General features: G+C 45.6%; 1 protein-coding gene across 1 annotated transcript in view; it reads left to right on the plus strand.

The window, feature by feature from the left end:
* The first annotated feature begins 1,552 nt into the window (after positions 1 to 1,552).
* The window catches only part of nup98 (nucleoporin 98 and 96 precursor), a 29,852-nt gene continuing 18,406 nt past the window's right edge, over positions 1,553 to 12,998 (plus strand). The window contains exons 1-16 of the mRNA XM_080550117.1: positions 1,553 to 1,667; positions 3,545 to 3,651; positions 3,906 to 4,001; positions 4,947 to 4,994; positions 5,571 to 5,753; positions 6,202 to 6,350; positions 6,602 to 6,709; positions 9,337 to 9,517; positions 9,662 to 9,852; positions 10,022 to 10,162; positions 10,282 to 10,417; positions 10,595 to 10,687; positions 11,222 to 11,362; positions 11,487 to 11,620; positions 11,741 to 11,928; positions 12,832 to 12,951. Coding sequence (XP_080406243.1) covers positions 3,573 to 3,651; positions 3,906 to 4,001; positions 4,947 to 4,994; positions 5,571 to 5,753; positions 6,202 to 6,350; positions 6,602 to 6,709; positions 9,337 to 9,517; positions 9,662 to 9,852; positions 10,022 to 10,162; positions 10,282 to 10,417; positions 10,595 to 10,687; positions 11,222 to 11,362; positions 11,487 to 11,620; positions 11,741 to 11,928; positions 12,832 to 12,951 — 1,988 coding nt within the window. The 5' untranslated portion in view covers positions 1,553 to 1,667; positions 3,545 to 3,572. The remainder of the gene's footprint in view (positions 1,668 to 3,544; positions 3,652 to 3,905; positions 4,002 to 4,946; positions 4,995 to 5,570; positions 5,754 to 6,201; positions 6,351 to 6,601; positions 6,710 to 9,336; positions 9,518 to 9,661; positions 9,853 to 10,021; positions 10,163 to 10,281; positions 10,418 to 10,594; positions 10,688 to 11,221; positions 11,363 to 11,486; positions 11,621 to 11,740; positions 11,929 to 12,831; positions 12,952 to 12,998) is intronic.

Genomic DNA, 12,998 nt, shown 5'->3' on the forward strand with positions numbered 1-12,998 from the left:
TTTTTTGCACTTAGCAGACGCCTTATTCCAAAGCGACTTACAATCAATACAATTGAATACTAAGCAAGTGAATCATCAATCCTTTGATCCACTCTATTTGATACTCTTCAGCTGCAGCACCTCAGCTAAGTCTGATCACGGATGAGCAGTGGTATTTTCACTATTTGGGGAATTTACAGTGGGGGAAATAAGTATTGAACACATCAACATTTTGTCCAGTAAATGTATTTCCAATGAGCCTGTTCAAGTGACATTTGAATGAATGAATGAATGAATGAATGAATGGTCTTTATTGTCATTGCTATAGTACAGGTACCAAACAACGAAATTTAGGAGGTGTGGCTCCCCTGGTGCTAGGAAAGGAAAAAAAAGAAAAAAAGAAAAAAAAAGAAGGGAAAGGAGCTGGTTTACATAAATAAAGGCTATGTACACTATCCACTATACTATACTGTACAGATAAAACGCTGTGCTGTACTCTATGCTATGCTATACCTATTCTAACATTTCCTATTTCTCTGCAACCTTATGTACCCTAGGGTTGTCATATTGCACATAGTGTTATTGCACATTCATTTAAAGTGTCGCAGTTTGCAGGCTTGAAATGTACACATTTGTGCCTCAGCACTACACCTGATTTTTCAATCCAGCAGCTGCCATCAATCCGTCCAGACTGTCCAGGGCCCAGAACCTAGGTCTTTGCTGTGTTCAGGGCCTGGATGGCCCTGGGGTAGAAGCTGAGCTTCAGTCTGTTTGTCCTTGCGGCCATGGTCCTGTACCGCCTGTTCGAGGGCAGCCGGGCAAAGTGTTCGTACCCAGGGTGGGATGGGTCTCTGGAGATCTTGGAGGCCTTCCTGAGGCAGCGTGTGTTGTACAGCTCTTCCAGAGAGGGGAGGGGGGCGCCGGTATTTGCACCAGACTTTGTTATTAACAATCCAGAATCCCCCCAAAATATAAGCATTTAAGTCCAATGTAAATAAAGTGATGTGTAATAAAGTGGAATGAAACAGGGAAAAAGTATTGAACACACTAAAGAAAAAGCAGTAGGCATACAGGGTCTGGTGGGAAAAAGTCCCTAATTAGGGCAAGGTCATTTTTCTGTTTTTACAGACTATGAAAAGGCAGATTATTAACTTACAAGAAAATTATAATACAATTGATTGCGATTGCTGTTTGGGGATGTGACTTGTTTTGTTTACTCTCTGTTGATTGATTTTGATTTTGAATCAGTCATCTCTGGTTCAAACACGTTGAGACGCATTGGCTGTGTTCGGAATGGCATACTAGCATACTACTCATACTAGATATGACGTAGATTTTTGAGTATGCAGTGCGTTCACACTAGATCATGTGAAATTTGAGTATGCAAGAAATGGATACTAGATTTTCGGTCGGCTGGTATTGGCATACTTATTATGAATTTAGTAAGCAGTATGCAGTATATACTCATTGAGTATGCTAGTATGCAGTATGCTAGTATGCCATTTCGAACACAGCCGCGTGTAACGTAGTTTAGCTGCGCTGTGCGTCGCTTGACCTCGTTACCGCAGTTTCCCTCCTCGTTGTGCTACAAGATAGCCAGAAACACTGAAGACATCATTACACCCATAGTGTGAGTGACAGCATCACAAAAAACAAGTGCTTCGGTCGCTCTTACAATTATTAACACGGTGAGTAGAAACCCGAGCTCGGGTGAACATTATAACATTATTCCAACGTTAGTTTCTCTTTCCAGCGGCTAATGGACACGGTAGCTAAAGCTAGCTAGCTTTCAAAAACTAGCACAACATGTCATGACAACTAGCTGGAGATACTAAGCTTTAATGTACCGTGACACACCGACTTTTGGTGGGTTTGTTTGGTGGAAAATGTAAGAAGGTCAAGTGCTTCATATAATATTAACTGTCGTGTATTATGTCGCTATCCGTTGACACTAGTCAAGGGGTTAAGACAAGTTGTGGTTTAAAAAAAATGCGTTTGTTGATCATATCCGGCTAGTGTGATGATGCTATGCTAAACTGGTCATATCTGGTTTCATCCTGCGCAACTGATGTGATGACACAATTGTCTTCCGTGCAATTTCATTATTTTGGACATTTCAAGTGGGTTTAGCTTTTTGGTTGACGTTACTAAGCTACCTATCTGTCTGGTTAGTAGACTGCTTTTGTAGTTCAAACCCTTCTCTATTAGCTAACGGTAGCTAGTCAGAAGTAGTGAGGCTATGCTAAGGTAATGTTAAGCGCTAGGCCGCAAAGCAAAGCGACGAGGGCATGTTTGTTTTCTGGCGCCCACCTGGAAACTTAGCCAAGCAATCCAGCTGATCAGTTAGTTAATCAATTTGACTGGAACATTCATTTGATTAACTAACGATAAGCTGGATTGCTGGAAATAACAGAACTGTTTTTAACATTATCCAATCTGCTGCCTTCAGTCGTGATACAGCATTCGTGACACAGTAAACATACATGGAAAAAGACATGGATGTGTCAAACTTCCAGGGATAATCAAGTGTTGAAATGCACTTGATCTGAGACTGGGAGTGTCTTGTTTTATGAATCATAGCACATTTTCAGAAGTGTCTTGGCTTGTTGTGCTTGACAAGAAAGAGAAGTGGTCCTGGTTGAACAACCATCTACTAACAACACTGTGTTTCTTCTGTATTCAGCATGACCAGTTTTCAATGTTTTGAAGCTACCTAGTTTCAGGGTCAGATTAAAACTCATTTGACAACTTAAAAGAACACATTGCTAGGCCCCTCTTGTCATGTCTTGTCTTGGCCTCTCTTGTTGACATCATTAACACCTCAAAGTAAACACCCCCACGCAGAGCCAATCAAGCTCTGCTACTCCCTGTTTGGAAAATATGGAGGCCTATACGCTCTTAGTCTGTTAGTTGTTTTTGAAGTTGACCATTCTCCGAAAATACATCAGTAGAATATGAATGTTTAGTACATTCAAGAAACCCCTCACCCTCAATGAGTGTCAATTATTTGAACTCATATTAGTTCTTTGAATTGAATTGAATTGAATTGAATTGAAAACCTTTATTGTCCCCAATGGGGAAATTTTGTTGTCAAACAGCTCAGTTAGGGCAGAAAACATTCAGTACAGAAAACAGAAAAACATTCAATAAAATACATAAAACAGTGCAGGCTCAATAAGTAAAAAGTTCCAAAAGTTCCATCTCCAGGTCTCCCCCACCCTGCCGGGCCTGGTTGTAGAGTCGGAGTGCAGCTGGAATAAAGGACTGTCCAAATCTTTTTGTACTTTGACGGGGGAGAACAAATCTGTGGCTGAACTTGCTCCTCATCCCTGCCAGCTCGCAGTACATCGGGTGGGAGGGATTGGCCAGCATGGCCGCCAGTTTTTTCCCCATCCTCTGTTCTGCCACCACCTCTAGGCTGTCCAGCCCGGTCCCCACCACAGAGCTGGCCTTCTTCACCAGTTTGTTTAGCTTCGCAGCATCCCTGGCACAGATGTTTGTTCTGTTCATCATCTTGTCAGTATCTGGTGGGTTAACTGTTTTCTCTGTTTTCTTCTCTGAGCAGACATATGCAGTCCTGCTAGCAGAAGAAGATGTTCAACAAGTCGTTTGGTGCTCCCTTCGGGGGAGCGACCGGAGGATTTGGGACTTCATCCACATTTGGGCAGCAGAGTAAGTTACAACAGGGGGCTGGTAAATGTAATCCTAAACCCTGAGGAGTTCAGAGTATTTTTGCAGTTGCCTTGTCTTATTGATGTCTTAGCCTCAGCGTCACTCTGCCTAGTCCAATTAAGTTGCCCAACTTTTGCCCTTTAGTTCACTGCTGCAATTGCGCTGTTTGGTAAGTTCGACGAGGGCTGTAGGAGAAGACTTGCCATTGCGTATATAGATTCCCTAAAGGGATGTTGTTGAACCTGTCTTTGCAGACACTGGGTTTGGGGCGGCAGGCAGCTTTGGGGCCTCGGCGTTTGGGGCAACTAACAACACTGGAGGACTCTTTGGAACGACGCAGAATAAGCCAGGTTTGCTACCTCACCCCGATCCACACTATGACCCCCGTTACTCCGTCAGTGCTCATCAAGAGACTGTTCGAATATCAGATCTGTTCTTTTTTCTTTTACGGCTTTTAGTACAGTCACAGACATCTCTCTTATTGAGTCTGCAGGTGATAAGCCTATTATCCCGATATGTCAATCCCTATTACACCCTGAGCTTAGCCCCGGTATCGTAGGAGTATATTTGACCACTACAGTTTGAGTCAGAGTCTAGCCAGTGTTTTCCAAACAATGGTTTAGGGGTTAATACTAACAGTGACAAGATTTAACCTTGCCTCCATAGCGTTTCAGTTGTATTTCAGTGACTAAAGCGACGTATCTTTCTCAGTCAAGTATTTCCCTTTTTTACTTTTCTATTTTTGTTGATGGGGTGGGGGGGGGCTTTGCTTTGCCCCTCACTACTTAGCCTCTCTTCCAGTATTGAAGAGTATCTCTTACCAGCGGTGCATGGAGATGGTCCTCATTCATTGAATTAGCAGCATTCTCTGTTAGGAGCAGACGTCTCTGTGGTATAGCTAAGGTCTTTTGTATAGGCTATTATTTCCATAACCTACAATAACGCTACAGACTCTTCTTTATTGCTATTCTTTTTTCATCACGTTGGACGTTTTCATTATGTTATGAGAATTCTAGCATTTATCAAATGCAGTACTAACTAGGCATGTAAAGACTACGGTAGGCGTCTTTAAGATTTAGCTTTTGCACTGTGATGTCGTTGTGATGTCTGCCTGAACAGTGAACCTGCATGATCACACTGCCGCTCGCTGAACAAGAGAACTGACTATGTTCTCTGTAGATATCTAATCATTCATAAGGACGGTGAGTGTTTTTAGTGCCCCGCCGTGATGCTGACATGTGGTGGATGAATATGTGTGTCTAATTCCACCCTGTAATGCTTTACTCTCTCTAAAGTGGTCGCAGCCAGTCCTCAGCAAATCCACACTGCTGCAGGTAGAGGAGGTAAGCATGGGCTGCTGCGCGCACACACACAAACCGTTCTTAAAGGGGCGGTCGTGCACACAAACAGTCCGCGTTCTGGTTTCAAAGTGGCTGCAGACCGTGCGCATACACTACACAGTGCCCGTTTTTTGCCAATTAAAAGGGGTGTCTGTGCACAAGTATTAAGAATTAGGCCTAGTTCTATGTTCTGAATGCATTCTGCTTCTAAAGGGAGTGTGATCATGTAGAACAGATGACACTGTATGGCCCTGTGTGTGTGTGTGTGTGTACATGTGAGAGAGTGAGTGTTGTAGCTTTATAGAGAGGGAGGAGGAGGAGGAAAGAGGGCAGGCTGAAGGGCTGTATGTTGAGACCTCTATGATTGATGATGTGGTTCAGATGGGTCTCCTAGATGCCTGTTTGTTCTGGGTCAGTTAGTGAGATCACAGGGTGAACGACTACAGTCTTTTGAGTAATGCAGTAAGGTAAAGAACCAAACCGTCGGATCCCACAAGAATGTGAGTTGACAACCTTAGATTGAGACCTATGGACCTGTTTGTGAACTGATGTGATGTGGTCTGTCTCTCCCCGCTCCAGGTGGGCTGTTTGGGGCCAGTACATTCAGTCAGCCGGTGACGTCCACCAGCAGCGGGTTCGGGTTTGGTGCCGCCAGCGGCACGACCACCAGCCTTTTCGGCAGCGCCAACACGGGAGCGGGTGGCGGACTCTTTTCCCAGCAGAGCAATGCCTTCGGTGCCGCCAAACCAGCCTCCTTCGGCAGTCAGTGTCCTACTCTTATTACTGTCTTGGTTTTATGTCTTCGTCCATGTTAGAATTAGTAGAACAGATGTTCCTGTTTAAAGCGATGTACTTTGGAATGTTCGTCAGTATTCCATGCATGCAACAATGGTCAATGCATCTATTCCATCACTGGTAGAATTATGAGGGAATTAGTTCTGTTGGGCTGCTACACGAATGCCCATTCCAGTCCTCTATTTAGAAAGTAGTTAATGGAGGGCTCTGATCCATTCTGCTCATTCTAATTCTCTACTGGTTTACAATGAGGTACAAACACCTACAATGTAGGTGTTAATAGAAGGCAACTGTAGTTGTTAATAATTACACATTTATCTGAATCGTTTTGTCTGTGATTGCATAGCCGATTGGGGATGCGATGTGTTGTTGTTGATGTTTGCATAAATGTTAAACATGTAACATATTTTTGCAGCATTTGGCACAAGCACCAGCAGTGGGGGACTGTTTGGGACGACCAACACAAGCTCCAACCCCTTCGGAGCGGCCACAGGCTCCATGTTCGGGGCCTCCGCGGGGTTCACTGCACAGGCACAGCAGCCCGGCACCACAATCAAGTTCAATGTGAGTTTGATCGGAGGTAGCCAAGACAGGAACAAGAATCCTGCTGACAGTATTGCTGATTTCAAAAAGTGAAGTGTTGTCTGAGTTGTTCGTCCCGTGACAATTTCACTGTTGGGTGCAGCAATACTATGCTTCATGTGGGATTTTGGGGATTTGAGTTATTCCACCAGATCTAGACTAAATGACCACTAGATACCAATAATCCTGTCGATAGTATTATCTGAATGGATTCCCTTGTCTGTCCACCTCAGCCCCCGACAGGGAGTGACACGATGGTGAAAGGGGGCGTGACTACGAGCATCAACACCAAGCACCAGTGCATCACAGCCATGAAGGAGTATGAGAACAAGTCACTGGAGGTGAGCAACAGAACTGAGATCTGGACTGAGAGTTGATTGATTTGACTAGATTTATTTCAGCTTTAGAGGAACGAAAGAATACAAGGAGAGAGGACAACTTCAGACCATTGATATCCACTCTCGGACACTGTTCTGTTATCTCAGTGATTCCAGACCTCTATTTCACCGTCTCCTCTGGATTCTCTCTGGATTCCTCTCACTCCCTCCTTTTCTCTCTCTCTCTCTCTCTCTCTCTCTCTCTCTCTCTCTCTCTCTCTCTCTCTCTCTCTCTCTCTCTCTCTCTCTCTCTCTCTCTCTCTCTCTCTCTCTCAATTTCAAAGGGCTTTATTGGCATGGGAAACATACATTTACATTGCCAAAGCGTGTGAAGATCAAAAACAAAAATAATGTAATGTACATACATGTACATACTAGAATAAATAAATAGATTACATACTACCGGTAGATTACAAATAAATAGATTACAAATAGATTACATACTAGAATAAATAAATGAAATAAAACTTGGTGGTTTTAGCCCATTTGATTGCCTTTTTCTATCACAGCAGCTAACAAATCTTGCTGCTGTGTTTGCACATTGCTCTACCTCACCCAGCAGATATGGTAGCCTTTCGACATTGGTCAAGTCCTCAAAGTCTCCCTGGATGTTGGTGATCAGTGGGAAGTATGTGTCCCTGATGTCCTTGTACAGCTGGCAGGTAGTTAAGAAGTGCAGCTCTGTTTCCACCTGGTTTTGTGTGCAGTCTGGTCTGGGGAGCCAGGTCTGCCTGTGGCGGCCTTTCTCGATGGCCAGGTTGTGTTCACTGAGTCTGTACATAGTCAAGGATTTCCACTGTGTATTTTCTGTTTAGGGCCAAATAGCATTCCAATTTGCTCCGGTTTTTGGTTGATTCTTGCCAATGTGTCAGGTAATTTTCTTTTTGTTTTCTTATAATTTGGTTTAGTCTAATAGGTGGCTCTGCTTGTGACTGTGAGAGTCCCAGAACTAGCTGGCTGAGGGGGCATCTCCCTAGAGTCTCTCTGTGGGTAAGGGCTTTGTTGTGGAGCGTGTCAGGGTGACTTTCTTTTTGGTGGTTGTAAAATTTAAACGCTCTCTTTTGAATTTTTATAATTAGTGGGTATCGTCCTAATTCTGCTCTGCATGCGTTATTTGGTGTTTCACGTTGGATACGAAGAATGGATTTGCAGAACTCTGCATGCAGAGTCTCAATTTGGTGTTTGTCCCATTTTGCTAAATCTTGGTTGGCAGGTGGACCCCAGACCTCGCAACCATAGAGGGAAATGGGTTCTATAACGGAGTCCAATAATTTGAGCCAGATTTGAATAGGGATGTCTAACTTGATGTTCCTTTTGATGGCATAATGCCTTATCTCTCAGGTCGTTCACAGCTTTGTTGAAGCTACCTGTGGTGCTGATGTTTAGGCCGAGGTAGGTATATAATTATTTGTATGTTCTAGGGCAATTGTATCTAGGAAGAATTTGAATTTGTGGTGCTGGAGGCTGGATCTTTTTTGGAAAATCTTAATTTTCGTCTTAGTGAGATTCACTGTCAAGGCCCAGGTCTGGGAGAATTGGTATAGAAGGTCGAGGTGCTGTTGTAGCCCTTCTTTGGTTGGACCCCCTCTGAGTCACTGAGTCTGGTTGGGGAGTTGTTCTTGTTCTGGACTGTTGTCTGCCCAGGTTGGAGTGTGTTGAGTGTGTTGAGTTCGTGTTCCATCTCCACTTGCTTTATCTCCAACAGTGTGAATCTGTCTCTAAACTCAGAGAGCGAATAGGACTCTTTGGTGGGAGGATGACTCTTTACTTGGGGTGTTTTTGTGATGTTATCAGCTGGAGGTAGGATGTCCAGCTGGCCTGTGGTGAGGGTGGGGGTGGTGGGGGTGTCGTCACCAGAGTGGATTGTCTTCTCCTGTGCTCTCTCTTTGATTCTGGGAAAGTCTTCCTCAAAGTGGTTCAGATTGCCCTGGATCATCACTGTTCCTTTTTTGTATACGTTTATAATTGTTTGTTCATCCTCTGAATTTATTCGTAGTCTCCATCCACAACTAAAACCTTCTTTTATGACAGAGGAGTAGTGGTCTATTATGGCAGCGTGCCACGCCTGGGGATGGTTGGTGTGGAAAATGAGGTTTGATTTGTTTCCATTTTTCATACAGTCAACAAATAATGTCTCTGGACTGCTCACCAGGAGCTCCTCTTTGTATTTCTTCCTTGCAGATTCATTTGTAATTTTTGCTGGAAACTCTACTTTGATGGCTTCTGTGTGGAGGTGTGTAGAGTCCAGGGAAGGATTAGAGGAATTTGCACATGTGGAGAGGATGTGGAGCTCTGGAATATTAAGTTTTGCTTCCATTGGTGATGTACAAGTAAGGCTTTCACACCGTTCCTCTTCACATCTCAGGGTTATTGAGGTTGCAGGCTGTTCTTTAGTATCCAGGTTATAAAGCAGTACTCACTCTGGTTCACTGTTTTCCAGAAGGTCCCACCGTCTCAGAACCAGCCTCTGTAGCTAGTCAACCACGGGCAACCAGACGCTCTGCGATCTGATAAACTCAGGAGCTCACTCTCCTTGCTTCCAGTCACCAGGTGATGATGTCACAACTCTCTCTCGCTCTCTCTCCCTGTAGGAGCTGAGGTTTGAGGACTACCAGGCACAGAGGAAGGGCCCCTCCAACCCCATGGCCGCGACAGGGGGAATGTTTGGGGCAGCAGCTGCAGCCGCTCCCAGTACAGCCGCGGGGCTGTTCGGCGCCTCGGCCACCAACACAGGGTTCTCCTTCGGCCAAGCCAAGACCTCTTTCGGCACCAGTGAGTTACGAAACGTTACATAACACTCGGGTCCTTTGGCCCGGAGCATAGCACCGTACAGTCGAGAAAATAAACAGCACCAACAGTACAGTGTCTTAACGCCCTCCTCCCTTTCTCGTAATCCCCTCCTCTCTCTCTGCCCAGGTACTGGTGGTTTCGGTGCCGCCACCAGCAGTCTGTTTGGCCAGCAGCAGCCGCAGCAGCAGCAGCCCCAGCAGCAGCCCCAGCAGGCGGCCAGCCTGTTCAAGCCGTTCGGCCAGACCGCCGCCACCCCCAACACCGGCTTCTCCTTCGGCAACACCGCTGCCATGGGCCAGCCCAACACCAGCACCATGGTGAGCCGACACACAAGTGTTGTGGATGTGTTTACACAAGCGTGTTTTGTTGCGTATTGTACCAGAAGACTTAACCGTCTTTCTCTCTCTCTCTCTCTCTCTCTCTCTCTCTCTCTCTCTCTCTCTCTCTCTCTCTCTCTCTCTCTCTCTCTCTCTCTCTCTCTCCCAGGGTCTGTTCGGTAACACTGCTGTGTCCCAGGCAGGGGGGTTATTTGGAAACGCAGCTCAAACCAGCACAGCCGCTGGCTTTGGGACGGCCACCGGGCTGTTCGGCCAGACCAACACAGGCTTTGGCAACGTCGGCGCACAGGTATAAATAAACAGGTGTTGCGCCTTGCCAGGGCTGGGGATCCGCTCGAGCATCATGCATTTGTAGGTTATAGGTGTGAGAGAGAAAGAGATGTATTTCCTGTGTGTTTCTCTTACCAGCAGAGCCTGTTCGGCCAGAAGACAGCTGGGTTTGGTGCCACGACCACCAGCACGCCCTCGTTTGGTACAGGCACAGGCCTCTTTGGTAACAAACCCGCCCTCACTCTGGGAACTGCCGCCAACACATCCCAGTTCGGTTAGTCCTCCTTTAACATACCTATTGTATTATTCTCACATGTATTTTTAGGAAAGGTTATATTCCCTCAGCTTAGCGTTGGGTCTCTCGGGTCCTGTTTGAGTGCTGTTTGATTTGCTTGCCCAGGCTGGTAAACCCTCTATAGTAACAGTGTTGTCCTCTCTATGTTGTGTGAAGGTTTCGGTGCCAACCCGGCTGCTGGAAGTCTCTTTGGGAACAAAACGGCTGCAGGAGGACTGGGGACTGGGCTGGGAGCGGGCTTTGGAGCAGGTGACAAAGTAGAAATGGAGAAACTTGAATGGGGATATGAGATAGCTTTGATGTCTTGCCTGAATCCTGAGCCTAGGAAAACACTGCTCTGTATTGGCATGTTTACATTACATTGTACATTTTTACTATTTAGCAGACGCTTTTATCCAAAGCGACTTGCCATTAGAGATTACAGGGACAGTCTCCCTGGAGTAACTGAGGGCTAAGTGCCTTACTCAAGGGCACACTAGTAGTGGTGTTCCCAGATGAGATTTGGAACTCAAGACCTTCTGATCACCAGGCCCCAGTTGTTCAAAACCTTTTATATGGATCAGAATGATCCCGATTCTTTTGATCGAGCTGGCTGATTTCCCCAATACGACTCAAAATCAGCCTGATAGATCTGATCCTGGATAGCAAAAAAGAATCAAGATCATTCTGATCCAGATTAAAAGTTTTGAACAACTGAGCCCAGTCCAACTCACTATCCACTACGAGACGACCACTACCCCATACCCTCCTATTTGACTGTGTATGTGTGTGTTGTTTTGTCAGCAGTGGGTACAGGACAGACATCCCTGTTTGGGAATACTCAAAACAAGATGGGTACCACTCTAGGAACGGTGGGAGCGTTTGGAGTACCAGGATTCAGCACTGGGAGTACCCTGGGATTTGGAGCGCCACAGCAGCCTGTCGGTAACTACTTTTTTGCCTCTGGATGTAACGGGTCCAAAGCATTTACAGATGAATGAATAGATGGATACATACTATGGGTAAATAAATAGCGTGCGTGTGTGTGTGTTTGTCTCGTCCCTCCCAGCTCTGACGGACCCTAATGCGGCAGCGGCCCAGCAGGCAGTGCTGCAGCAGCAGATCAACGCTCTGGCGTACTCCCCCTTCGGAGACTCCCCCCTCTTCAGAAACCCCCTCTCAGACCCCAAGAAGAAGGAGGAGGTGAGACACACGGCACTTAGGAAAGACTTTGTAATTAGGAACGCTTGGAAATCCTCTTGTCGGTGGCATTGCTCGTCTTAGTTATGTCTGAACGACTCACTGTCCCTCGTGTCCCGACAGCGTCTGAAGCCCACCAATCCCGCGGCTCAGAAGGCCCTGACCACTCCCACTCACTACAAGCTGACCCCGCGGCCTGCGACGCGCGTGCGGCCTAAAGCCCTGACGTCATCGGGCTCCAACAAGTCACAGCTGTTTGACGGGCTGGATGATGACGAACCCTCGCTCACCAACGGAGCATTCATGCCTAGGTGTGTGCCCAGTCCCCTATCGACCTCCAGGTGTTATCTATAGACACTTCTTATCTCTGGAACATGGAGTAGTGGGTAGTGGGTCATGTTCTGGATTAGGGGTGGGCATCGACGATCGATAATTGATCGATAATTGATCGATAAGGATCTTGGTCGATCACAAAATAAAACATTTGGTCGATCACAAAAACCCCTTTTTTTTGTGATCGACCAAATGGTTTATTTTGTGATCGACCAAGATCCTTATCGATCAATTATCGATCGTCGATGCCCACCCCTATTCTGGATGGTCAACGTGTTGTAACATGTAATGAATAGAGTTGACATGATTCTTTACTGTACATGTCAGAGAGGCATGTCTCTTTACAATCAGACTCAAGTTTATTTTTTACATCCCTTTATAGTAGTATAAGAGAGTGAAATTCTTAGGCTTCAGTTCCTCGACATTGTAGCAACAAGAGAAAAAAATGGCAATAGTTATAAAAGACAATAGACAACTGAGCAATATAATAATACAAATAATGGAAATACCATGAGTATTGCACTGAGGTAGAGGTAGTATTGGAATAAAGGGCCTGTGTGCGTGGGATGTGCTTAGGGGCAAGTAGCCTGTGTGTATACTGTAATACAATATACAGTGGCTATCGAAAGTCAACACACCCTTTTAACTTTTTCCACATTTTGTTGTGTTATAGACTCAATTTAGAATGTATTAAATAAATAAAAAATTGGCATCAATCCACACAGAAATACCCCACAATGACGAAGTGTGGAACATTTTGAAAAAGTGAAGGGGTGTGTTGACTTCCGATAGCCACTGTATATTTAATTCTGAACATTCCACTACGTGGTGCCCTGCTGAGCACGTCCCTGATGTGTGTTTCTCTGTGGTGTGTTAAACAGGAAGAGCATCAAGAAGCTGGTGCTGAAGAACCTGAACGGCAGCAGCCTGTACAGCAGCCCCATCAACAGAGAGACCGACGACCTGGCCTCGCCGCCAGAGTACCCACACAACGGACTCAGGTGAGGCACACCCTCACATACTACACCTGACATCTGTCCCAAGTAAG

This window comes from Nansenia antarctica (genome assembly GCF_963989245.1).
Source record: "Nansenia antarctica genome assembly, chromosome: 20".
Lineage (NCBI taxonomy): Eukaryota > Metazoa > Chordata > Actinopteri > Argentiniformes > Microstomatidae > Nansenia > Nansenia antarctica.